The sequence below is a fragment of the Pristis pectinata genome, chromosome 8 (genome assembly GCF_009764475.1).
Source record: "Pristis pectinata isolate sPriPec2 chromosome 8, sPriPec2.1.pri, whole genome shotgun sequence".
NCBI classification, from domain to species: Eukaryota; Metazoa; Chordata; class Chondrichthyes; order Rhinopristiformes; family Pristidae; genus Pristis; species Pristis pectinata.
The window spans coordinates 42,507,765-42,533,695 of NC_067412.1; the positions used below are offsets into that span (position 1 = coordinate 42,507,765).

Genomic DNA, 25,931 nt, shown 5'->3' on the forward strand with positions numbered 1-25,931 from the left:
CTCCCCGCAAAGCTCCTTCCAGCGCACGTGGAGAGCAGAGGTCGGAGCTCCATCTATACTCGCGCCATCCACCCCTGCGCGCAACAGATCTAAGTACAGCTGCCTGCGCGTGGGACGGGGGGAGGTGTCCCTGGCCCTCGTCTCTGCTCTGCGGACCTTGGTGGCATCCCCCACTTCGTGTACTCCAATCCCTCCAGGAGGGTGATGGCATCCCGTACGGTTTTCCCCCCGATCGGTCCCATGAGGGGCAGGACCACTGGTCTCAATTCGGGGCGCGCGGTGGCAACTAGGTAGCTTGCTAGCGCGCTGGTCGCCACGGTATTTTCTAAAAGCTCCAGGTCACCTGTCCTCTCGTAAATACCTATCACCAGCGCCCACTCTCTAATGACCCCTGTGCCCTCGCGGACCGTACTCCACTGGGGTCTCCTGAATAGGTCCCATTCTAGGAGGGTAGGGTACCAGGTCCTTACTGTGGTCACTACCCGGTTCCACAGCATGGCATCGTTCCCAGCCCTCCCCGGTGGCACCCGCAGGGCATTGTTGATGCTTTGCTGGTCGGACAGGCTCCCCAGGGCACACGCCTCCTGGTGGGAGAGGCTCACGTTGGAGGCCCCCCCCCCATCCCACAGCCGGAGCAACCACGCGGCCAGGTGCTTGCCCGGCTGCTGGCGGTACCGGTCCACCAGCTGCGTTAACTCCTTGATGGAGAACTCTGTGACCTCGGAGGGAGTCCGTGCATTCTCCCCCGGGGCTGCCTCATCCCCATTCCCCTCCCTCGTGGAGAGGACCTGGGACCATGTTCGGATGGGTCGAGCCTGCAAGGGCTCGGGGGCACAGGGTGGTGGTCGGGCTTGGAGGGGCTCCTGCTCTTCAAGCACCCCTTCCTCGTTTAAAGGGATCTGGCTGCCAGCCGGCTCTGCGGGCGGCTTGTGCCTGCTGCACCTGGACCAGACGGCAGGCGACCTCGGTACCCCAGACCTCAAGGTCATTGGCCCGGGTCTGGGCAGTTTGGACCACCTCCTGGAGTGTGCAACACCTTTGTCAGAGGGTCTCTCTCTTTCCCTTACTGAGCAGGTATCCTGCAACTGGGCAGTAATCTTGACCTGGCGCCTCAGGAGGGATGCTAGGAGCCAGATGGCACCCCTCAGGCTCCCTCTGACACTGGGGAACCCTGACTGCTGGAGGAGGGCCACCACGTGGTGTCCTAGTTTCTCACCACGTGGATCTAACTGCTCAGCCCAGTCCACAGGCTTGCCGTAGTTTGCCAGCCGGCTGGCCAAGCTCCAAAATCCCTCGGTCTCGTCTGTCCACCCCGGGATCCTCTCCTCTGTATCTGCGCTAGCCTTGTATCCCCAATTCCAAAACATTCTCCCCGCGTTTGTATCCAGCCAAAATCCTCAAGACCCTGCTCACAGCGCCAAATGTTGTGTGAAATCGTTCTTTTAACTGTCTTAAGGATCAAGGACTCTGAACACGAGCTTTGTAGCCCAAAACTAGTTTAATCACAAAGGCAAACACGGGACAGAATGGATGGGAACAGACACATGCTCACACACACACAGGATACCATGAACACGAGAGGGGATCACAACTAGGGTAAAATACACACACACGCTGATACAAGCACACAGTAACAATGTACAACTTCAGGATATAACACTTCAATGCCCGTCCCACACTAGCATTGGCCCTTAACGCTCCCTGACCATGTGGTGATGCACTCTTACCAGTGATCTCTGCAGAGTTGTCTCACTACTCCTGGGGTCGTCAAAAGAGGAAGGGCTAGGGGATGCAGCCCTTTTTATGGTGCTAGGAGGCTGGGTGGAGCCTCACTGTTGTGATTTAAACGAGCCAATGATGTGGGAGTCCAAGACAAAGATTCCTGCCACAGCCAATGGTCAGACAAGTTCAGAGGCAAAAGGTACTCTCACACCTGAGGGCTGGGTGGAGCCGCACCTTGATTGACAGTAGTATCACTTCTGATCGGAGGAGCAACGCTGTCCTCCAGTCAGTGGGGGTCATTGTCGGTACTGTCATGTGACAGCCATGTGGATTTCTCACAACACCTGTTTATGCCAGAAATTTGCATTCAGATTTGTCCTTCTTTCTCCCTTGGACTGTTCGGAAGTATTTGGTACACACCACAATGTTATTCCTCCTGGTGCACTTTAATGAAAACAGAAAGAGCTAGAAATATTTTATTTCAGATTTTCAGCATCTGCAGTTTTTAATTTTTTTTTCTTTCCTGCCTATCTAAGCCATGTTTCAGGAATCGTTACGATATCGCACTTCAGTGTGACCATCTATGTCCTCAGTGCTTTTGTCTTATTCACTAAACTTTTTGCATTTATCTATATCCCATTAGGCACAGCCAACCTCCTCCTCTGCCTATATTCCAACCTCTATCCCACTGGTTTTACCTCACTGCTCATTATCAGAGCCCTGAAACCCCCTCCCACCACTCTTTTTAACTATTTGTTCAATTCCCTTTTGAATCTTGCAATTGAACCCAAAGTGATTTCTTAAAACTTCTCTCCTTCAAAATTGTTGTAAATTCCCAAGGATATGAATTTGTTTGGAGCTATTTTAATAACTTCTACAAAGCTTTAAATATTTTCCCCAAGTAACTCAACAGGATTAACCATTTGGAAACAGTTTCTATCTAATATTGCATTTAATATCACAGAGATTAATGAAAGAAATTACACCCAGTCACATAAGGAGATATTAGGGCAGATGATTGGAAGTTAAGTCAAAGATTTTAAGGAGAGTTTTAAAGAAAGAGAGAAAGTAGAGAAGTTTATAAAAGGAAATATCAGAGTTTAGGGCCTTGGCAATTAAAGGTATGAGGTTAGAATTAGAAGAGGATAAATATCTCAGGGAGTTAGGAGGTTACAGAGAGATAGAAGAATAAAAGCCACGGAGCACAACTCCAGCCAGACTCAGCCTCCGCCAGCAAACAGTGATGGGGAATGGGATTGGGAACCGGATGTTGCTGCAAGTACCAGCATTTATTGTCTATCCTCATCGCCCCTGAACTCTGGAGGCAGGTAAGTATCAACCACATTGGTGGGTTGAAGTCCCATACAGGCCAGACTGTATGACAAATTTCCTTCCTAAAGGATATTAGCAATCATGGTGGGCTTTTCTGAAAATCCAGTGGATTACTGAGGTCAGCTTTTTGTTTATAGTCCAATTTAATTAAGAAGTGTCTCTGGAGCAGTGGTCCAGACATCCAGTTTAGTGACTACTATGCTATTCTTTGGGTCACATTAGTGTCACAGAGTTAGAGAGAGATACAGCACAGAAACAGGCCATTTGGCCCAGAGTCTGCGGCAACCGACAATCAAACCATACCCTTACACTAAACCTACATTGCTCCCATTTTTTATTCTCACAATTTCATCAACTTCTATCAGATGCTACCACTCACCTACACACCAGGGGCAGTTGATTCAATAATTTGTGATGTCCAATGGATCCTTGATTTCGGTTTAGGATCTGATAAAGGGAAGGCTGGGGTGAACTTTGTAATCAAAAAAGGATATAAGGTCTGGCATCCAGTGACGAGATCCAATGAAATATCTTTTGCATCACTGGGTGATTGTCTGCTAAATAGAAGTGTATCTTTAGCTTCCTCATCGTCTTTAGACTGCTTTTCTATAGTGTATCCTAGCTCATTTAACTCTTCAGTCTAATCGCGAATTGTTACATCAGCCAAGCATCCATTAGCATGTCTGTAAAATCTCGCAGTGGGGATCCTGCAGCTTGGCAAAATTTCACGCGAGGAAAATTCCTTGGTTCTTCACAGGAATATAATCTGATAAATTGGCCATAGGAGCATTAGCAATGCAGCTGAGCCTTGGGGTAGCAAGAATAATAATGACTGGAGCACCCTTAACAAGCAAAATGTCCCAAAAGAACTTCACTGGAGCAATTATAAGCAAAATTTGACACTGAGATAAAAGGTAACTTCAGGATAGGTTTCATAGGTTAGAGGAGGGGAGTGGGGGCACGGCAAACAAAAAAGTTTTAGGGAAGGAATTGCTGATTTGACAGTAGAAGGTGGAGCTGCCGTGGTGGGACAAGGTGCCTGAAGTTGGAGGAATGACAAGTTCCCAGAGACGCTGAAGAACATGGCTTTTGCAAGTTCTTTTTTGGAGAGTGAGAATTCGTTTCATTTTGCTCTATGCAAAGAAAAATGGGAGATAATCCTGGAAATTATAGCTGTTTAGGGTCAGTATTTATTTATCTTTTTTCTTTCTCTATAGAGATGCTCTATGTGTGAGCAGACGGGTGCCACTCTTGGCTGCTACACCAAGGGATGCAATCAGAAATACCATTATATCTGTGCCATTGAATCGGGTAAGGAAACCAGCATCTCACAGCAACTAACTGTCAGTGTGGTTTTCTATCTAAATGGAGATGTTTAAGATTATGAAGGAACTTTGATGGATGGGCAGAAACAGTTCATTGGCAGGAGAGTTGGTAACCAGAGAACACCAATTTAAAGATAACTATCAAAAGGTGCAGGGAGGAGATGGGGATGTTTGTAATGCAGGGAATTATTGATCTAGAATACGCTGCCTAAAAGGTGATGGAAGCAGATTCAATAATAATTTTCAATAAAGAACTCAATATATACTAGTAAAGGAGAAAAATAAATGCTTTTTTGTGAGAGGGGGAGCAGGGACACTTTGAAGTGTCGATATAGGGAAGGCAGGTTGAATAACCTCCTGTGATCATTGAGAAATAGTAGGTCTATTCATATTAGAATACATTTTAAATTATCTCTAAAATTAAAGGGAATGATATTGAACTGTGTCTATACAGAGGTCAGACCTACCTAGTTTCTAGTTCAGGTACAGATTTAGATTAAGTTGTCTGTAGCTAACCTCAATAATGCATTCCATGTATCATTAACCATAGACAATTGCATTTTCTCTGTATCTTCAGGACTGTACAATGTCAGAAGAGATGAATGTTTAACAAGCCTGATACTGCTAGAAAATTACAGAAAGAACTTTCACTTTTATAGCAACTTTCACAACCTGAGACTGTACTAAATTGTTTTACAAATCAAGTACTTTTTGAAGTGATTTGTAATGTAGCAATGGCAAGAATTGATTATTCCAGATAAAAGTTCCACCAACAGCACTGTAGTAATGACCACATTGGTCAAATTGGTTGAGGGGTAAATATTAAGTTAGAGAAGCAGAAAACTCCTGCTGCTTTTTGAAAAAATGTCATGTTTTTTTCTCTCAGTTCACTTTAAAGGGCTTAATATTGAAGGGTGGTGCATCGAACTCCACTCTCACTGCACTGCATTGGAGTTCAGGCTAATGCATTGCACAAGTCCCTGGAGTATAGTTTGAATCCATATCTTCTGACTGTGACACAGTTAATACCAACTGAGACACAGCTTACATTGTACCCCAAAAATGTTTCCTCATGTTGCCTCTTTATAAATACTAATAGACCTGTGCTAATTACTGCTCTCCTGTGTTTTCACACATCCCGTCTCCCTGCAGGATGCCAATTAAGCGAGGAGAATTTTTCAATGAAGTGCTCAAAGCATAAGGTAAGAAAGAAATGTGTGTGGGGAATCTTGCTTCAAAAACAGCGTAATTTCCTTTCAGCTTTTTCTTCGGAGTGAAGATTACAATATACAGTGGCATGCAAAAGTTTGGGCACCGCTGGTCAAAATTTCTGTTACTGTGAATAGCTAAGCGAATAAAAGATGACCTGATTTCCAAAAGGCATAAAGTTAAAGATGACACATTTCTTTAATATTTTAAGCAAGATTACTTTTTTTATTTCCATCTTTTACAGTTTCAAAATAACAAAAAAGGAAAAGGGCCCGAAGCAAAAGTTTGGGCACCCTGCATGGTCAGTACTTAGTTGGAGAGGTGTTCTTTTCATGGAATTCTGCACCCTTTTTTCTCAAACTTTCCTGCATCCTCACCACAAAATTCAGTGTCAGAAGTTTGCAAAGGAACATCTAAACAAGCCTGATGCACTTCAGAAACAAGTCTTGTGGACTGAAGTTAAAATAGAACTTCTTGGCCACAAAGAGCAAAGGAATGTTTGGAGAAAAAAGGGTGCAGAATTTCACGAAAAGAAGACCTCTCCAACTGTTAAGCATGGGGATGGATCGATCATGCTTTGGGCTTGTGTTGCAGCCAGTGGCACGGGGAACATTTCACTGGTAGAGGGAAGAATGAATTCAATTAAATACCAGCAAATTCTGGAAGCAAACATCACACCGTCTGTAAAAAAGCTGAAGCTGAAAAGAGGATGGCTTCTACAACAGGATAACGATCCTAAACACCTCAAAATCCACAATGGACTACCTCAAGAGGCACAAGCTGAAGGTTTTGCCATGGCCTTCACAGTCCCCCGACCTAAACATCATTGAAAATCTGGGGATAGACCTCAAAAGAGCAGTGCATGCAAGACGGCCCAAGAATCTCACAGAACTAGAAGCAAGGAAGAATGGGTGAAAATCCCCCAAACAAGAATTGAAAGACTTTTAGCTGGCTACAGAAAGCATTTACAAGCTGCGATACTTGCCAAAGGGAGTGTTACTAAGTACTGACCATGTAGGGTGCCCACACTTTTGCTTCGGGCTCTTTTTTGTTATTTGGAAACTGTAAAAGGTGGAAATAAGAAAGTAATCTTGCTTAAAATATTAAAGAAATGTGTCATCTTTAACTTTATACCTCTTGGAAATCAGGTCATCTTTTACTCGCTTAGCTATTCACAGTAACAGAAATTTTGACCAGGGGTGCCCAAACTTTTGCATGCCACTGTATACATAAGGTGTCTATGTTGTATCAAACTGCAGGAGAGAAACTGCTTCAGTATTAGAATTACCTTTCTATATTTTTATATTGCCTCTAAATTTATTAAAAACTTTCAAGAAGAGATTCCTCTCACTGGAACCTTTTTAAAATATAAAACTATTGCTCCCTCCCTCCCAATGGCCCGGTGCAATGCTTGGTGTGGTGGTGAGACAAACATGAGAACCAAATGTGCGGAGGTGAGTACAATTCGTGGCTGATAGTCTCGTGCCTATTTAGTGCTGTAACCACATACTGATTCCTCCCTCTAGTGAGTCTCAGGAGTTGCTGTTTAAGCTTCACTTTGGAATATAACAATGGAGGGAAATGTAGTTATTAATTTCTGCAAAGCAAGGAATCATAAATAGCAATCAGTGATCAGACAAAATGTTTTGTTACTTCAGGATTGAGTACTGGCTAAGATGCAGAACCCCCCAGAAAATCTTTCAGTAAAGCAATGGGGGCAATTTGTTACTTCCATTGTTTCATACATTATTGGGAATACAAAACCACGGCCTATCCTTAAATAGGGTATTATGTACTTGTAAGGTACAATGCTCCTGTTCATATATAGCCCTTCAAATGCTCTTGTATATATTTTTGTAATTTGTAACTAATTTCTTATTTCTTTCTCTTTTTAGAGCATATTGTCTAAAATACTATAACAGCAGGAAAGCTCCACTGTGCCAAGTGACGTTATCCCATAAGTAGGTGTTATAACAGACTGCAACCTGACAACAGTAAATGAATGTATTGTGAAACAGTGCAGTTAAAAGGATGGAACGATCAAACATCTTAAAGCAACATCACTTATCCCAAAATGCCAAGAGGATACCAATAGATTGACAGTCTCAGTCAATGTATGTTCTCCTCCAATGAATCCTTGCTGTATTTTTCTCCGAGGGGTGATGGGGGTGGGAGGGGGGTGGGTTGGGAAAGGAGGGGCAGTGGGTAGCTAAGTAAAAGGTTTCAAGTTTCTTTGAACAGCAAGATACCTGTGTCATCACCTAATTCAAGAAACTCCAAATCATCAGTTGTCTTAATGTTGCTGTGCAGATAATCTTATGAAGTGGGATCCAGGGAATCTTGCAAGGGAATGACAGAGGAGTGCGGATCAATACTAACCTGCAGTCTGCTATTAAATGTTAAAAAAAGCTTCGTGAATGAGCATAGTCTAATTTGTTAAAGTTGGTAATGAAACACATTTTGAAACAAGGACACTGCTGAATGCCTCACTATGTTTTTTTTAAAAGTGGTTCAGCTCGCAGTAAGAGAGTGATACTCATGGCCCTTCCAAAGGAAGTACTATGGGAGATTAACTGTATAGCTCAAAAGGCGCAAGTATTCCCTTTATCACACTTGGCAGTGTTTGTTTATTGATTTTTAATGTTAATTTTTTTAAAGTTTGTTTTTAAAAAAGGCAAAGGAGGCCAACAGACATTGTTATGGAGACATTTCCAATACGTCAACTTTGGAACCAGGAGGAACTATTCTTCCTGAAATTATTCATGCATCCAAGTGTGAAGATGATTATTGAAAATTAATGGCGCCGGATATGTCTGGGCAGTTTGATACCTACTGGGAACCGATCCATAACTCTTAAGCTTTCTTTCAATGTGTAATGTACTGTACATGTAATGCAATGCCAATTTTTAGGAATAAAAAGCTGCAGGAAGCAATCTGGCCCATTGGGATAATTGAATGGTCTTTGTAATTAACTTTCTCCTGGACTTCATGGAATTGCCGGATTAAAGAGTGGCGTAGAACAGGAAATATGCTTAGTTGTAATATCTAGAATTTCTTCTCCCCATGTGTTGCAGTTGCTGGGGGTTAATCGTGTCTGAAATGATGGATTTTTATTAAGCAATTAGGAAGCATAGGCAAATAAATGGAGTTGGCTATGATCTGGTTGAATGGTGAATGCAGTCACTGGCAGGGCTGAAGTTTGCTCCTGTTAGTCGTAGAATCACACAGCACCAAAGCCCATCACTTCCATGCCAACCATCAAGTACCCATCTATATATATAATCCCATTTGTTAGCATTTGGTCCATAGCCTTTTATGCCTTGGCAATTCAAATACTTGTCCAGATACTGAAATGTTGTAAGAGTACCTATTTCCACAACCCACTCAGACTGTTCTTAGATTTTACTGGTGTCTAGAGACTCCCATGAGGAACAAATGTGTGGCTATTAGGTGATTGTGAAGATAGCATTATATAGCCCAGCCTAATTCTAACTGCTAAACTGCCATCAATTCACACCAGGCTCAAAGAACTAGATATCTGCTGCACAAATGGAGCTATAATCGAGGAAGAAGTGCAAAACAAAACTGACTCCATGTGACAACCAGAATGGTGTAAAAACTATTTTCAGCATGGAGCAGAAATTTCTGTACCATACTTTTTTTTTACTGGTGAATAGTTATTGCTGACTAACACTAGTGTGAAAATAGGGGGAGGAAAAACATTTATTCAACATGAGCTTAGTTGAATAAGAATGTACATCCTCAACTTGACTGCTTTTTAAGGTAAATAACAAATAGATTAAAGCTAAAATATAAATAATCACCCCAGTCTTCAGTCAAACTTGCTCTTGAAATGTTACAGTACTTTGTACAACATTAATTCTTCATTGTCAATTCTGCTTAAAAAGATGTGTGCAGCAAGACAGAGGCTGTGAAAAGGCATCAAACAGTAGACAGGTTTCATTCATTCAGCAATGGAAAGACCAAGTCCAATCTTGTGGGAGAGACAAATTAAAGAGAGATGTGATCCAACTTTTTAAAACACTTAAGGGAATTGTTAATACAGATGTAAATTTACAAAACTGAGAGATGCAAGAGAATAACATAGGTGTGGGATTACCTTACAAAAGTAGGCAAGTTGAGTTTGTACATTTTGTTCAACCAAGCTCATGTTGGAATAAATTTGTTCTTTTCCTAAACTACCATATGTTTTCCACTTCAATGATCAATGTGGCACACAGTACAGAAAGAGGGTATTCAACCAAATGAGCCGTAGCCTCCCTCGGGTTACTCCAATGAGGTAACTGGCCAGCAGCTGCATTCAATTCCAGAGGAGACTGCTGGGCACATTTGATTAGCTGATAAATTAATAATAGTTTAACTTCAGACAGTTTGTACAATAACCATTAGAGTAAGAAGTATGACAAGAGTCTCCTTCAAATGATACAGATCCTCTCATTCACAGGAGTATAACCGAATTTACCAAAACAGTATAGGTGAGGATATTGTGAGGTTGTAACCATCTTCCCTTTGCGTCTCTGACTCTGCTCGATCAGAATCTCAGGTTAAAGCCTTGTTGAAAAATTTAAGCTACAGCTCTCTAGAATTCCCTCAGTACAATCACTTTTCCAAATCATTTGTGGCACAGACCCAACAGACAAGGAAAACATATTCTCAAAGCATCCCATCTCTCCAAGCGACTGAACAAAGGAAAAAAATCTGGAGTGCCCTGAAAAATATTGTGCTGGTACATGCAAACAATTTAGTGTGGACAAAGATAAACTGCATTGTATACTTTCATTTGGGTTATTTTAATTATATAAAAGTATATTGCACAGAATATAGCCCAGAATGGCTTTGTCACTGGTGCAGTATTATAGAGGAAGCTAAGCTTCTAGACAGACAAGTACTTTTAATTCTACAAAAAATGAATTTGCTGCATCCCAACTTTTGACCTTAAAAAATTATAAATATTTTTATGTACAGACTCTTTAACCTATGAAAATATGATATTTATTTTACCAAATTATTATTTTAATATGAAATTAAAAGGGCAGTGCTGCTTCATCAGGGGCACGTACACTATACAGTCACAGTGCTTTCAGGGTATAGGCGAGGCCTTTCTTAAAAAGTACTACCACTTTAACTTGTGGTGACTGTGGTGCCACTGCCCAGTTTCATGATCATCTGCTGGCAGTCATGAAGAGTCCTTTTGTCGCCAATCTTTTCCAGTGTGTGGGCTGCCTCAGCCAGCATGCCGACTCGCTGGCCTGGTGCAGACAGGAAGCTCGGTGGAAGATAGCGACATGCCAGTAGGAGAGCTTCAGCATGCTCCCGCCGGCCAGGGTGTGTTTCAGTCTCACCTTACAATGAACAAAAAAAAGAAATAAGCTAGTGATCAGAAGGGAATGAAAATCAATCTAATCAACTGACTGATTACTAAAACCTCTGATGAGCCATCAGTGTTGCAGAGAGCCAAACACATTGGAGAGATCACAGTTTCCATTTCCACTGTAGGTTGAACCAGTCTGTGTAACTGACATGATCAACCTTAATGCATCTGGGCCAGGGAGTGGAGAAAATGTTCTCAACCAGGCTTCCCATTACCCATCAATTTCTGGTGTGATCATGTGATGTACTACAGTTCAGCAGCCTGCTAATAATGTGTTCAGCAAATTTTCCCATTAAAAACAGCCACTTGAGCAAAGTACAGACAACAAACTGACCTCACTAAAGTCAGGGCAAACAGCTATGCAACAGCCCACAAAACCAGGAGCGAGCACTTCTCGTGCACAACTTCTCCAAACACCTGAAGGCCCAGTTACCCAAGAGAATGAGCGCTTGCCCTCAAACAAAAACCTAAAGCCCACATCCAATGTACCTTTCTAATAAGAAAATGCCGTGAAAGAAGATTTATCCATTTATGGTTTTCATATTTAAAAGGGTTTAATGCAGGCTGTATGAAAGCAGTGCTTAACAAGCAAGATTAAAAGACTATTGCAAAACATGTTTCCTAAATGTAGCCGCTCACCACCTTTGGGCATTGGGTTTGTGACCCGCCTCCTGAGACTACGATCTAATAGCTGGTGAGTACGGGTTGGACTGGCTCCTGCCATTAACCTGGCTGTTGCTTCATGCAGGAACACCTGAAAGATAAAGACATTAAACTGCATGTTATCCACCTCCCCATCTCATTCCACCATGCTTCCTCCTCCATAAATTGTCACTGTGCTGAGATTAAACTTGCTACACCAGCTCTAATTCCCACAGTTCACCCTCACCCCATCACCAGAAAATACAACTTTGTAGATCTTTTGCTCTGAAGCCATAATCCTGAGGGAGTGCTGTACTGTCATTGTGCCCATTCTCAGTTGAGACTTTAAATTCTGTCCTCCCTGGTGAAAGACAACGAGCCTTGTAATAAGTCAGAGTTACTCCTGGACAATATTTATCCTTGTGACACATCGCTACGTCCAAATTGTCTTGCACATTACAGCAGTGGTAACACTAAAAAGATCACTTTGTTGGCTGCAAAGTGTTTTGGAAGATCAGAGGTTGTGAAAAGCAATTTTCAATGCAAGGCTTGCCTTCTCTGCTGGGATTACACACCAGGGTCAACACTATTATTGTGCTCTCAATCTCATCTGTGTACACAATTTCATCCACTACAAGATCCAAAACGAAATGCTGTCCATAATAAGAGGCCAAATATTCTAGAGTCCAACCAAACAAGAGAGTTAAGATGAAAAGAGTATAGTAGCCTAAAAGGTGGGTGTGGTACCAGAAGTGGGTCACTTGACCTCATGCACAGAATTGGTCATTCTCCTCAGCACCACCTTCCCGTACCAACCTCTTAACAGTCAAAGATCAATTGAGCTTTGCTTTGAATTCTTCTGATTCACCACCCTCTGTGTGAAAAAAAAATGCCTAGTCTCAGCCCTGAATTTTGAACCCCTTATTTTGAAACTGTGATCCACCCCCCTACCCCCAGTTCCAGACATCCCAGCTGGAGGAAATATTAACTCTGTTTCTACTCTGTCAACCTGCAAGTATCTGATTTCTAGAGTTACAGGCCCAGAGTGCTTAGTCTCTCCATATAGGTCAAACCCATTCCCTGCCCCCACCTCCCTTCCCCCCCCCCACACCCCCAACCTCCCTTCCCCCCACCCCCACCTCCCTTCCCCCCCCCCACCCCAAGCCCCTGCAGCTTCCCAGGAATCAATCCAAAGAACCTCCTATCACAATATATCCTTAGATTGGGAGACCAGACTCAAACGTATTTTCCCAGGTATGGTCTCACCATGGCTCTATTTAATTGTGTGAGATGTCTTTAAATCTTGTATACAATTCTGTTGCAATAAAGGCCAACAAACTGTTTACCTTTAATTGCTTGTTAAATACCTGAATGTCAAGTGATCTGACTACAAGGACACCCAGGTTCCTCTGAATTCCAACAACTTTCAATTTCTTGCTACTTAAAAAAATGCTCCATCATTCTACTTTTTCTTAATTATTCCACGGATGATCTTTGCTATTAAATTCTGTCTGCCATACACTTAGCCTGACTATAACTCCTTGGTCTCCCTGCATTCTCCTCACAACCCACAATGTCACCCAGCTTAATATATTCAAGTTTGCTGTTAACATTATCCTTGGCCCTCTCAACCAAACAGTTAACATAGATTGTGAACAACTGGGGGCCCAGCACCAGTCCCTGCGCACCCTATTGGTCACAGGGTCCCAACCCAAAAATGACCCATCTATCCCTACTCTGTTTCCTGTCTGTTAACCAATCCTTAATCCACATCAATATATTACACCCAAAACCTTGTGCTCTAAACTTTATTTAATAACCTTTTGTGTTTTGATGTCTCAAAGTCTTCTGAAGATTCAAATGCATTACATTCACTGCTTTCCTCTCATCTATTCTGAAAGTTACAGTCTCAAAAATCACTACTACATTTGTCAACGAGGATTTCACTTCCATAAATCCCTGTTGACTCTGCCTAATCCTATTATTATTTTCCAAAATGCCCTACTGCCACTTCCTTAAGACTCCAGTATTTTCCTACTGACTTTAGTTCCCCTTTTCCTTTCTCCTGTCTTAAATAGTGGAGTTTCATCTGCTCCCTTCTAAACTGTGGGAACCATTCTTGAATCTATGGGATCCTGGAAGTTAATAACCACTACCTCCCTAGTCACCTTGTTCAAAACCCCTGCCACTCTATTTTCAGGCCAACAGGGATAGGGATCAGGTCAACATCGGTAGGGAGATTTTTTGGCTTTCACTCTCATGAATTTCTCCAATACTAATTGTTTTCACTAATGCTAATTTCTTCTAGCTCATTTTTACTCTGTCCTCCACTGTTTCTGCGTCTTCTTCCATGGTGTCAGACTCAAATTATTTGTTTCACTTCTCTGCCATTTCCTTACTCCCTAACATAATTTCTTCTGTCTCAGTCCACGAGAGACCCACATTAACCTTTGCTAATCTTTTCCTTATTTATAGAAGCTTTCAGGGTCAGCTTTTGTTTCTTGCTCGATTACTTTTGTATTCTACTCTCCCTTTCCTTATCAATTTTTTGCCCCCCCCCCCCCCCCTTTGGTGAAATCTGAAATGTTCCTAGTCCTCAGGCTTTTAGCTTCTTCGATTCAATATCACCTTTAACATCACTTATTAGCCACAGTTGGACTACTTTGCCTATTGAGGTTTTGCCTTAAAGGGATATATATTTGCTATAAAATATGTATTAATTCTTTAAATGTTAGCAGCTGCTTGCGCACCACACCTTTTAATATTGTTTCCCAATCTACCACAGCCAAATCAAACATTGAACCTTCAAAGTTTAGATTTAAGACCCAGGTTTTAGATTGAATTAAAATCACTTCCAAGCTTGATACAAAATTTTATGATACTATGATCACTAAGAACCCCTAATCTACAATTATTAACTCTTTTTCATTTCACAATGCTACACTAAAATAGTCTGTTCCCTCATTGGTTGCTCAACGTACTGATCAAGAAAGCCATCTCTTAGGCACTCCACAAATTCATCCTCCACTCTATCATTGCTAACTTGGTTTGTGCTGTCTATACTGTAGCATCTATTATGTTACTATCCTTGTCAAGTGCATCTCTCATTTCCTGATTCATAACATGCCCTACATTATGCCATAATGTGTCCAAGAATAAAAAGAGAAAAAAAGAATTCTCTGGAGCAGTGGAGGCTGAGGGGAGACCTGATAGAGGTTTATAAGATTATGAGAAATGTCCATGCTGACTGTCAGGTACCTACCTACACTAATTCCATTTAGCAGCACTTGCTCCTTAACTTATTATGCCTTGGCAATTCAAGTGCTGGTCTAGTTGCTTCTTAAACATTGTGCAAATACCTGCCTCCACCACCTTCTCAGGCTGTGCACTCCATATTGCAAACCGCTCTTTGGGTGAAAAAGTTCTTCCTCAGATCCCCTCTATGCCTCACCTTGAACCCATGCCATCTGGTCTTAGATATCTCTGCCATGGGGAAAAGTTTCTGACCATCTACTCTCTGTCTCTCAAATTTTTTATAAATCCATCAGATCCCCCGTCAGCCTCCCCTACTCGAAGGTAAACAAACCCAGTCTATCCAGTCTCTCCTCATAACTGAGGCATTCCATCCCATCCCTGATGAATGTCATCTGCATCCACTCCAACACAGTCACCTCCTTCCTACAGCAACTGCACACAGTATTCCAGCTGTGGCCTATGCTATATTTTATAAAGTTGTACCAAGATTTATAATTTATGCCCCAGCTAATGAAGGCAAGGATCCTATATGTCTTCATCATCACACTTCTTCATGACCTGCTGCCACCTTCAGGGATCTGTATGGAAAACCAAACAACCTCCTCCCTTGCCTCCCAGAGCAGCCTGGGATGCACCTCATCTGGCCCTGGGGATTTATCCATCTTTGTCCCTGCTAAGGCAAATAAAATATCCTCCTTTTCAGTCTTAACATTCTCGAGAACCTCACCACCTCAAATAAAATCTCCAACTACAATGTCTCCAAGGCGAATACAGATGAGGAGTATTCATTTAAGAGTTCACCCTCATCCTCTGGCTCCACGCACAGATTGCCCCTTTGGTCTCTAATGGGCTCCACTCTTTCCCTGGTTACCCTCTTCTCTTACTATACTTATAAAATTCCTTTGTCATCCAAGATTCCCTGGATTTACCTCAGTGGTTCATTCCACACTAAGCCACGAGGCAATGAAATCATTTCAGCTGTTCCTTAGTTGTGGGAGTACCAGTAGAGGGCTAAACCATCAGTCATGCATCTCTAGTGGTGGCACAGTTGAGCAGCTAGTATAGGCGTTGCTTTGCAGATCTGATTCAATCCCAACCTCCTGTGCTGTCTGTGTGGAAGTCTCTACACTCTCCCTGTGACAAGCTTCCTCTGGATGCTCCATTTTCTTCCCACATTCCAAAAACGTGCGGTCATTATGTAGGGTGTGGCAAGGGGTAGAATCTGGTGGGGGAGGGGCTAATTGATGTGAATGTGGGGAGAATAGGTTATGGGGAAAAATACAGTGAGAATGGGATTGCTCCATGAACTGGAATAGACAATGGGCTGAAGTGGGCTCCTTCTATGTCATAAAATGCTGTAATGACCCCTTCACAAGCCGATTCCCCTGACGTTCTTGGTCCTGGGAACACATTATGAGCTCAAATGAGGGGCCAGTGTATTTGTTTCTGGTGACACCTGCTGGAAGAGATACTGGGAGATTAACCTTTCTTTTTAATCAGAGCTACAACTTCTTAGAAATCCACCTGAATAGGTGGATGGCACCAAAGTTGAACACTTCATTCAAACTTCATTGAGGTTATATTCACCATTCTTTGAATACTATTTCACAAATTACTGATGTGATTAGTGAGTGTTCTGAAGTAGGTTTCCTGGGATATTTCTCCTATGATGGTTCCTTCTTCTGTATGCAGTCTTTGACTACTATTAGCCTTTCTCCCTTCAGTACCACAGGCCAAGATTAGGAATTCAACCAGTAGATGATACTGCTCACACTCCAGATATCACGACTGAGTTAGCAGTGGTTTTATTTTATTTGTGGCATTTCCCCAACAACAAATGCATCCGATTCCACCGCCTGCACCGGTGCTCCTCCACTCTCAATCCACGAAGTCACAACTTACTTACCCTACGGAGGGCAGGTCTGAAAGTCTGGGATAGCTTCCTGAGACTGCTCAAGTCCTGCTGAAAGCCTCTCAGCTCGAGTGGGGATGCCTGATGCATGCCACTCGTGAGCTGACTCCCAGTGAACTGTTGCTGCCATACACTGGTCCTGGTGACGAGCAGGAGATCACACAGCAACAGCTGCACTGCCTGAAAAGATAACAGATAACCTGAGACACACAGCCTCTCCTCTAGTGGTAAATGAAGCAATAGATTTAGCACTAACTAATTAGTTTACAATGTTTCTTTATAGAACTAGCTCCATTTACTCACAGACTTTTCTTTTAAACTTTACTCAAAACTTCCATCAGTCTGCCTTAATGTGGCTGTTTTCAACATGACCCAAGTTCCACAGGCATAAGAAATTACTAATCTGGGCACCCATTAGGGTAATGGGATCAAAAGGTTGCAGCCACAACTTTCCACATACAGGTGAGCCCCGGCATTACGGGGCGAGAAGGATTGGAGTTCCAAGAAAATGGTCCGAATCGTAATTTTCTGCAATGCGAAGCACTGCGCATGCATCAAGAAACACAAGTTTAAAAAAAATACCGTTTATTTATTTACATTTCTTTTCAATGTAAATTCAGAGAGAGCAAGTTTTATTCCATATCTCAAATCTGTGATTTGTGAATTCAGTAAGAGCGAATTTCCATTACCCGAACAGCCATAATGCAGGCATTGCCTGTACTAGTTTCTAATTCAGTAAGCTGTTAACCAACGGGGAAAAGGGAGATAGGGCAACAGATTGTTTTAAAAAATATACATCAGAGACATAAATACATATAAAGTGAGAATCAGACAAGAAATGGGAAGAGATTAAAAACGGCAGAATTGGGCTGTTCCAAACAATGCACTTCAATCACGATGCTTTAGCCAGCACTGATTTTAAGGTTTTTGCAGCTTTTCCTCTCAGTCAGTGTGCAGAACTGGTGTCAGGGTCTGGCTCTGTATTGCATTGCAGGTGCATTGCACTTATGAGGACACATGCAATGCAACTACAATGCACCACAGCTGCAGCCATTCATCCAGTAGAGTAGGGTCGGTGAGGCAAGGAAAGGTACCAAATGTTTTGACCATTGCCAAGCAGATTCTACCCATTTTTTATTCTGTCCTCTAATTGTTTCATAAACTTGCAGGAGTGAAAAAGTATTATTCCACAGAACAATATCTGTAAGTGCAAAGAGGTCCTATAGTGCAAATCTGCATCTCTCTAGGGTTTAAATTAACTGAATTAAAAAGGTCAGACTTTTCTCAGTCAGTTTTGCACACACAGCAAAGGACACTAATATACAGGATAGTATTTACAGCAAAGCTAACTTTTCTCTCCACACTTATGATCAGCTGATGTGTACTGGAGCAATACAGATCAGTAAAGTCCCAGGTCTGCCCCTCCAGCTGATTTCAGCTTTGATGGCACTAGGGTGCTACCTCCTGCTTCAGTGACCTTCAACTCCAGTTGCAGATCACACCCAGTGATCTTTTTTGGTTGTACACGAGTAGGACAGGATGAGAGTGTGCCGAGATGCTTAGTCTAAGATTTAACCAAAATAAGATGCTTATGCCCTTCCTCACATCTGGACTGTGACCATGAGCCATGTATCAAGAGAGCTAATGAACCTGTAGAATCAAAGCTTTCAATAAACCCCAGTATTTGCAGCGGAAAGACAAACTGTGGTCTGGTGGGTGGGTGTGAAGGACATACCTACCTGAAAAGGCTGCCCAACTGCTGAAGAAAATATAATCCAATGTTCATTAGACTTCAAGAAATGTCAGTAACTGTCCAGTCCCCTTATCCCACACACCAATAGGCACAGTTCTTCAAGTGTCTACCAGACCTTTCAGATCTTTGCAGAATCCTTCCGGTGGCCCAAGACAATATGTAACCAGAACAGATGCTGAACCATGGAATAGAGTGGTCAGAACTAAAGTTGGAGTGCAGAGGGGGTAGGAAGAAGTAGACAGAAGAATGTGAAACAAAATGGCATGGGATGGCAGATGCCCAATACTGCTGAACTATGGAGCAATGGAACCCTGGAGGCTTTTCAAAGCAGTAAGACTTGCCAGACACTTCTTTAAAAAGCACAGAGCAGTAATTTCTGCTTGACATGGATGTTCAGCATTACCATTTCCATGCTGAAATCTCCCACTGAGATTTGATTTCATACCCCACCCTCTCCATCCATCCATCCATTTCCCAAGCAATGCCCTCTTTCCCTCCCTTTGTGGAAAAAAACTACTTTAATCAACCAGTGAAAACATATTTTAAAATTTTAAATGAAGCAAGCACAAGGCATTAGGCTCAAGTATTTTATTCTGTAAGTGCTTCCCCCCCCCACTAAACACTCTTTAACACTTTCCTCCCTAAACTCATCCATACACAAGAAGCGTTCACCTCTTAATGACAACTGCAAGCTGTTTAAAGACCCAAATTGAAAGGTGATGAGCACAGGCTGCAAAGCCTCCCAGCAGGGAGCAGTGAAGATTACAAGGCTGAGTCACACTTGAATAATCTCTGATACCACTTGGCAGTCAGCCTGCCAGCAGATTTGCAATTTAGGAATAAAAAGTACATTTCTTCTTCCCCCCACCCCCTCAAATAAATCATAAAAAAAGAAAAATGTTAATTATTTATTCAATTGCTAAAGAAGATCATTTAAATTTTTTTGGTCAAATGGATTAATTAGAGAGAGAACTGGTTAGTATATCGCATTTCTATTAGGATATATAAGGAGCATACATCAAGGTTTCTCCTACTGCCATTATAATTATTCTGTTCATCATAATAAAGAGCCTCAGCAGTAGAATCAGAGTACACCCAGTATTTTCTCTAATTTTACTGCATTCAACCATCCGACACATGTTAGGTTTCCTTCTCTCCATACCTTATCAATGCTGTTGCTGGTGGAGGATGCCATATTGAGACTGTCCCTCAGGTACCCACTGGCCTTTTCACAGTGCAAGAGGCTCATCTGGCTGCCGTCCTGCTTACCCAATATGGCACGCACAGCCTTGAATGCAAACAGCGCTGCTCTTGGCAATTGGCTCCTGCAAGAAGTGAGCATTTAAAAATCAGGTGAGGTGGCAAAACAACCACTAATGCAGATTAAACTCTTGGAGACTGTGTTTCATTTACCTTTCCATCTGGTGTGAGTAGCCTATGAAAGGTGTACAGATTAACTCTTTAACTGCTCAATTCTGTATCTTGAACAAGGTTCAACCTTCATAACTAAACAACCTGATGCCACTCATTGTTACATGGGAAATACTTCTAATCAAAGATCTTCCTTTTCCCACTGGCCATTATTTCATCTGTGTTCCACTTCTGCCCTAATTCCTTAAGCAAAAAGGCCTCTGTAGGTATGTTTCTTGAGGACACCAGATAACTAAAGGCCAAACAGTTATAATTGCTGGTTGCCAGTCAAACTTAAACAAACACACAGCAGATCCTGGGCATTCTGTGGGGAGCAACTCACCTCCTAACTCCTAATGTTTTCATATAAACTAAAAAGCACAAGTCAGGAGTGTAAGTGCACAGAAACGAGCCCTCTTGGCCCACCTCATCCGTGCCAACCATGATGCTATCAATGTTTATCTATGCTAATCCAATCTACTCACATTAGGCCTTTTCTAGCCAAGTACCTGTCCAAACGCTTTTTAAACTTTGTAACTCTACGTCTTCACCACCTTGTCTGGCAGCTTGTTCCAGATATTCACCACCTTCTGTGAGGAAAAACTTACCCCACAGATCTTGGATCCAGTTTGCCAACACACCTCAGATATCTTGTGCCTTAACCTTCTGGACCAGCCTACCATATGGGACCTTCTCAAAAGCCTTAGTAAATTTCACATAAACCACATTTACTGCTCTGCCTTCATCAATTTTCTTTGTGATTGAAGAATCTCCACTGTTCCATTAGCTTCATTATCTGCCACCTATAAAATGCACTACAATTCACCAAGGCTTTTCTACCAGGACTTCATAAACTCATACTCTTGAGCACACAAAAGGATAAGGGCAGCAAGTGCAAGGGAATACCACTAAGTTACCCTTCTGTTTTGACTAGAAATCCATTGCCAGTCCTGGATAAAAATCCCAGAACTTCTGAACAACAGTACAAGTACCACACAGACTGCTAATGTCCATGAAGGCCTCAGTGCACCACCTTCTTAACAGATGAGCAATTAAAACATAAGAAACAGATGCTGGACTAGGGCACAGAACTCTTCAAGTCCACTTCATTGTTCAATAAGACTAATTGATTCTGTCCCTTGTGTCTGCGCTGCCAGATCCCCATATTCTCTGATATCCTTAGTGCCCAGAAATCATTAATCTCAACCGTGAACATACACAGCCCCGTGAGGTAGATAATTCCAACGATCTACAACACTTTTCTCCTCATGTTAGTTCTAGACAGCCAATCCTTTACACTACACCCTTAGCTGTGTTCTCTCCAGCTGAAGGAAAAGGTCACCTGGCATCTAGCCTGTGAAGCCCTCATGGAATTTTGCACATCCCATTGAGAATACATAATTGTTCTTCTAAATATAGGCGTCCCCTACATTGCAGGGGGCTGTGTTCCTAGAAAACAATCCCTTTCGTGATTTTCCATAACATGGAGCCACATCACTTGTGCGTGCACCAAGAAATGAGTTGAAAGAAAATATTATTTACTTTCTCCCCACCCACCCCCACCCCCACATAGACAGTGAGAGAAAATTTTATTCTGTATCTCAAATGTTTGGTAGTGATTTGCGAGTAATGGCGAATTTCTATAACCTGAACAGCCGTATCACAGGGGTTGCCTGTATCAGTGAGGACCGACCAATCTTTCCTCATGTCATGACTCATCATCCCGGGAATTAATCTAATGAATCCATGCTGCACTCACATCAAGGCATGTATTTGGCAGAGGCAATAAATGCTGACCTCACCAACAACACCCATGCCCTGTGAATGAAGAAGCAAGATTTTTATGTCCCTCTGCACAGTGATCAGCCATCTAGAATACTGACCATATTCCAAATAACATATGGAGAATCCCTTGCCACCTTCCCCACAAACCCCAACTCAATTTGAGAGAATTAACCATCCCAAACAGTAACACTGCAATTCCAGCACTAGAACGAAATTTTAACATAAAATTACAAATCTACTTTGTGGTAGAAACACCTGTACTATAGTTATCCACACAGTTAAGTTAGTGGCTTTGGCATCACACAGTTTGCACTGATACTAGACTTCACAGTTTTGGAACCATTAAACAATCAAGATAATCGGTTTAAGAGCAACAAACAATCTGCTGGAAGAACTCAGTAGCATCTGTGGGAGGAAAGGAATTGTCAACATTTCAGGTTGAAACCCTGCGTCAGTCCCTGAGACCCTGCTCGACCTGCTGAGTTCTTTCAATAAATTGTTTGTTGCTCCAGATTCCACACCTGCAGTCTCTTGTGTCTCCAAGATATCAGTTTAGTTTATCTTCCAATACTCTTGGCTAAAACAACATAGTTCAAGCTACTTTGAATGCAGACATTGTAGAAGAGATTCTATGGAGCGAGTTCAGGCAATGGCACCTACTCTGTTGCATGCAGAGGCTTTGGCATGCATTCCACCACAGGATACAGACGTTCTGCTGCATCATCATCACCTTGCAACCAGTTGATGGCAACAACAATCATGGAAGCCCACCACTTTGCGACTGGATCAGTACCTATGCATGAAACGAATAGAAGGCATTATAATCATATATACGGGAAGGTGGAAGGTTTATTCTGGGCTTGTACAGAGTTGTGAAATCTCAGGGAAGCAATGACTGCCATCCATGTCCCAATTTGGGATGCATCTCTTGCTTGCCAAAGAAAACATCAGGTATAGTGATTGATATCATTGAATATCAAACAGCCTCCCACACTACTGTCAGGGATCACACATAAATTACAGCTTCTTGGCGAAGTAGAAGAAATCACTGGCACTGTTGCAACTGAACTGCCCTAATACAAAAGGCAAAATGCCGCAGATACCAGAAACCCAAAATAAAAACACAAAGTACTGGAAGTACTCAGCAGGTCAGGCAGTGCCTGTGGCAGGGAAAACAAAAATAACATAACAGGTCAAATAAGTTTAATCAAAACTGTCCTTAGTGGATGGAATGCTGCAAGTTTAGGAGGTGAGGATGTGGGTTAGTAAGTAGAGTTGAAAAATTAAGATGTCAATGTCATGCCAGCAGATTGAGATGAACAGATCTAGAAACCATGAAGCCAAAGAGATGGAGCAATACACAAAAAGTGCTGGAGGAACTCAGCAGGTCAGGCAGCATCCATGGAGGGAATTTCAGCATCTGCAGAATTTTTGTAAGCCTAAGAGATGGGTCCAGGTGGATTAAAATCCACTGTCTGGGGTGAACACTTCTGGCCAAAGAAATAGCTACAAAAGCAAAGACTTTGGAAAGGATCAACATCTTTCAGCATAAAAGGAGGCCATTCAGCCCACTGAGTCTATGCCAGCTCTCAGAGCAATCCTATTCCCTCACTTAATTCCAGCCAACCTATTCTCTGTCACATGCTCATCAACTCCTTCCCAATTCTCCTGCCAAACACCTACACTAGGGGCAATTTGCAACAGTGAATTAACCTACAGGTATGCGTTTAGGATGTGGGAGAGAGCCTGAGCACCCAGGGGGAAACCCACACTGTCACAGGCAGAATATGCAAACAGCACACTCACTACCAGAGGTCAGGATTGAACCCCAGACACTGAAGTGTGCTGCATAAGCACTACCTGCTGCAACACTGTGTCGCCCTATTCCAGAACCATCATGTTGGGGGCATGGAAATCACTGAGATAGAGACGTAGTAGGTCTGATCATTCAGGACTGTAAAAGGGGGAAAAATCCAAAGGGATAATGAAAATGCAGTAAGGAGTAAGTTTGGGAAGAGTGATGGAATCAGAGAAAAGTGAAGGGGGAAAGATTTGGACATGTGTTTGCATCCAAGAATTATTAAAGCTTATGATCTTTTGGCACTTGAAAAGATAAAAATAAAGTACATCAGCAGATGCAGTGACGGTTGAGGTAGAACTGCAGATCAGGACAACTCTGAGGAAGAGTGAACCTGGTTGCTGGAGAGAGAGGCCAAGAGCTTGTATTAAGGCAGAGCTTGTAATAAGGATTTCAGATGAAATTTAATTGTTTTATTGAAAGATCACTGATCTTAAACATTAACTCCATGTTTCTATCCTGATTCACACTACTGTAATAAATGAAATCATTTGAGTGATACAATATCCAAGAATTGCAATAAGAATATCCAAGAATTGCAATAAGAATAAACAGAGACTGACCTGTGACAGTTGCCATACTTGAGCCAATAGCGAAGGTTTGCGTGGTGATTGCAGCAGCATCAGAGCAACTATTCAGCAGTTGTAAATACTCAAGAGCATCTGAGAACTCTCTGCATCAGAAAATTCATGGAAGGGTAATAGGCATCTGCACAGGATCTTGCTCTATTCTCCAATATCACAATTTAATACATTTGTAGAATTGCTTAATTATTGTATAATAGACTTAACAGCTACATTTCTATAATGGAGAAAAGGAGCTATTATAATAAATACAGAATGCCAGATCTCAAACAATGCATTGTTCTTCAGTAAGAATCTTTTCCTTCTACTATACCCCTGATTGAGTAACAAATAAAGCAACATGCTTTCCTTGCCTTACCACCCCACATAATCTCAGTGACCACACGATATCTACATTAATTACAAGCTCTGAAAGCAGAACTCCCAAAGGATTAATGCTAAAACAAGCTCAGCATACAGAAGTGAAACAAAACCAGGTTTGAAAGGAGGTCTGAGCCTTTCCTGATACTATCACTGAATTCATTGATCTCACCATGACAGTTAAGTATATCAGAACTGGCCTTTATACCCCTAGGATCATTCCTATGCAGTATATTCATGCTCAGCCTCTCACCAGTAATGCACACAAAGCTCAGCTGATGCACCAAGGCATTGAATTGCATGGAAACAGTTCCAACACCACTAGCAGTTCCCTCCCAAGATATGAATTCTTTGTGCTTGAGCCCAATCTATGCACACTGATAGATAATTTGTCCAGAATTGGTGGTCATCTTTCTAAATCTAATCAATCAATGAGATGCATGCTGTAAAATCTTAAAGCATTGATCTGGCTTTTCACATCCTTTTCTCTTGCAGCTACTGCAGCATGTAACAATGTACCACCCCAACAGATTACGCAAGCTCTAGTAATTGTTACTCACACTCCCTCCCCAGTCACTGGCTTGCTGTTTTCCGGTTTGGCGATGCAATATAATGCCTTTTCCAGCAGGTGTTCTCGGAAAGCCTGAGTTACCTGAGCCAATGGATCAACTAGGAAGAGAAAAAGAGCTCTGCATCACTCATTTAACATTGCAGCAAACCATTGCTGATACTTCAAGGATCGGGGGAACAAGCACTTACTGCTGATTATTGTGGGCCAAATTATCCAGCTTCCATTCTAATGTCCCTCTTCCTTGTGACTAGTTTGCTTTGTACTTATTTATTTTCTTGTGGCCTAAAGTCATTTTGCTATGTTAATGCCACTATATACTGCTGGGGGCCTGGAAGAATCAGTGTTCAGATGGCAGTGATTTACAATCTATGTTAATAACTCAAATGAAGGGATTGAATGTACTTTGTGCAAGTTTGTTGATGGTACAAAGCTGGATAGGAAAGCAAATCAGAAGGTGGATGCAAAGAATCTGCAAAGATATGCAGACAAGTTGAATGAGGATATACGATGATAGGTTAAATATAATGTGATGACGTGAGATTACAATAAAAATCCAATAATCCATCATCTAACTATTTGGTACTCCTGATGTTTTGGCATCTGACTCATCGGGACCCCCAACTGTAAGGGAATCAAGGAATCCAGGAAACAGGTGGGAGAGAGGCAACATAGAGGATCATTTAGGATATTAGTGAATCATGGAATTGGCCAATGGAGCTATAAGGCTCACAACTGCTCAAATGTCTTGTACTTTAAGAGCTGCTACACCTGTGACCAGCAGCTAAGGTCTGGGGACAGATGGAGAGAAAATAAGTTCCTCT

At 42.2% G+C, this 25,931-nt stretch overlaps 2 protein-coding genes across 5 annotated transcripts in view; one reads left to right on the forward strand and one right to left on the reverse strand.

The window, feature by feature from the left end:
• Nucleotides 1-7,773, forward strand: part of LOC127573740 (transcription factor 20) — a 45,254-nt gene extending 37,481 nt beyond the window's left edge. The window contains exons 3-5 of the mRNA XM_052022222.1: nt 4,272-4,365; nt 5,532-5,581; nt 7,484-7,773. Coding sequence (XP_051878182.1) covers nt 4,272-4,365; nt 5,532-5,581; nt 7,484-7,507 — 168 coding nt within the window. The 3' untranslated portion in view covers nt 7,508-7,773. The remainder of the gene's footprint in view (nt 1-4,271; nt 4,366-5,531; nt 5,582-7,483) is intronic.
• Nucleotides 7,774-9,445: 1,672 nt separating this feature from the next.
• Nucleotides 9,446-25,931, reverse strand: part of srebf1 (sterol regulatory element binding transcription factor 1) — a 48,439-nt gene continuing 31,953 nt past the window's right edge. For 2 of the 4 annotated variants that reach the window (XM_052020885.1, XM_052020886.1), the window contains exons 13-19: nt 25,100-25,208; nt 24,159-24,268; nt 22,398-22,530; nt 19,705-19,867; nt 16,784-16,969; nt 11,620-11,734; nt 9,446-10,951 (exon numbers count right to left, since the gene is read on the reverse strand). In XM_052020885.1, the coding sequence (XP_051876845.1) occupies nt 10,731-10,951; nt 11,620-11,734; nt 16,784-16,969; nt 19,705-19,867; nt 22,398-22,530; nt 24,159-24,268; nt 25,100-25,208 (1,037 nt within the window). In that variant the 3' untranslated portion in view covers nt 9,446-10,730. The remainder of the gene's footprint in view (nt 10,952-11,619; nt 11,735-16,783; nt 16,970-19,704; nt 19,868-22,397; nt 22,531-24,158; nt 24,269-25,099; nt 25,209-25,931) is intronic. The other 2 variants (XM_052020887.1, XM_052020884.1) reach the window with 2 other exon arrangements.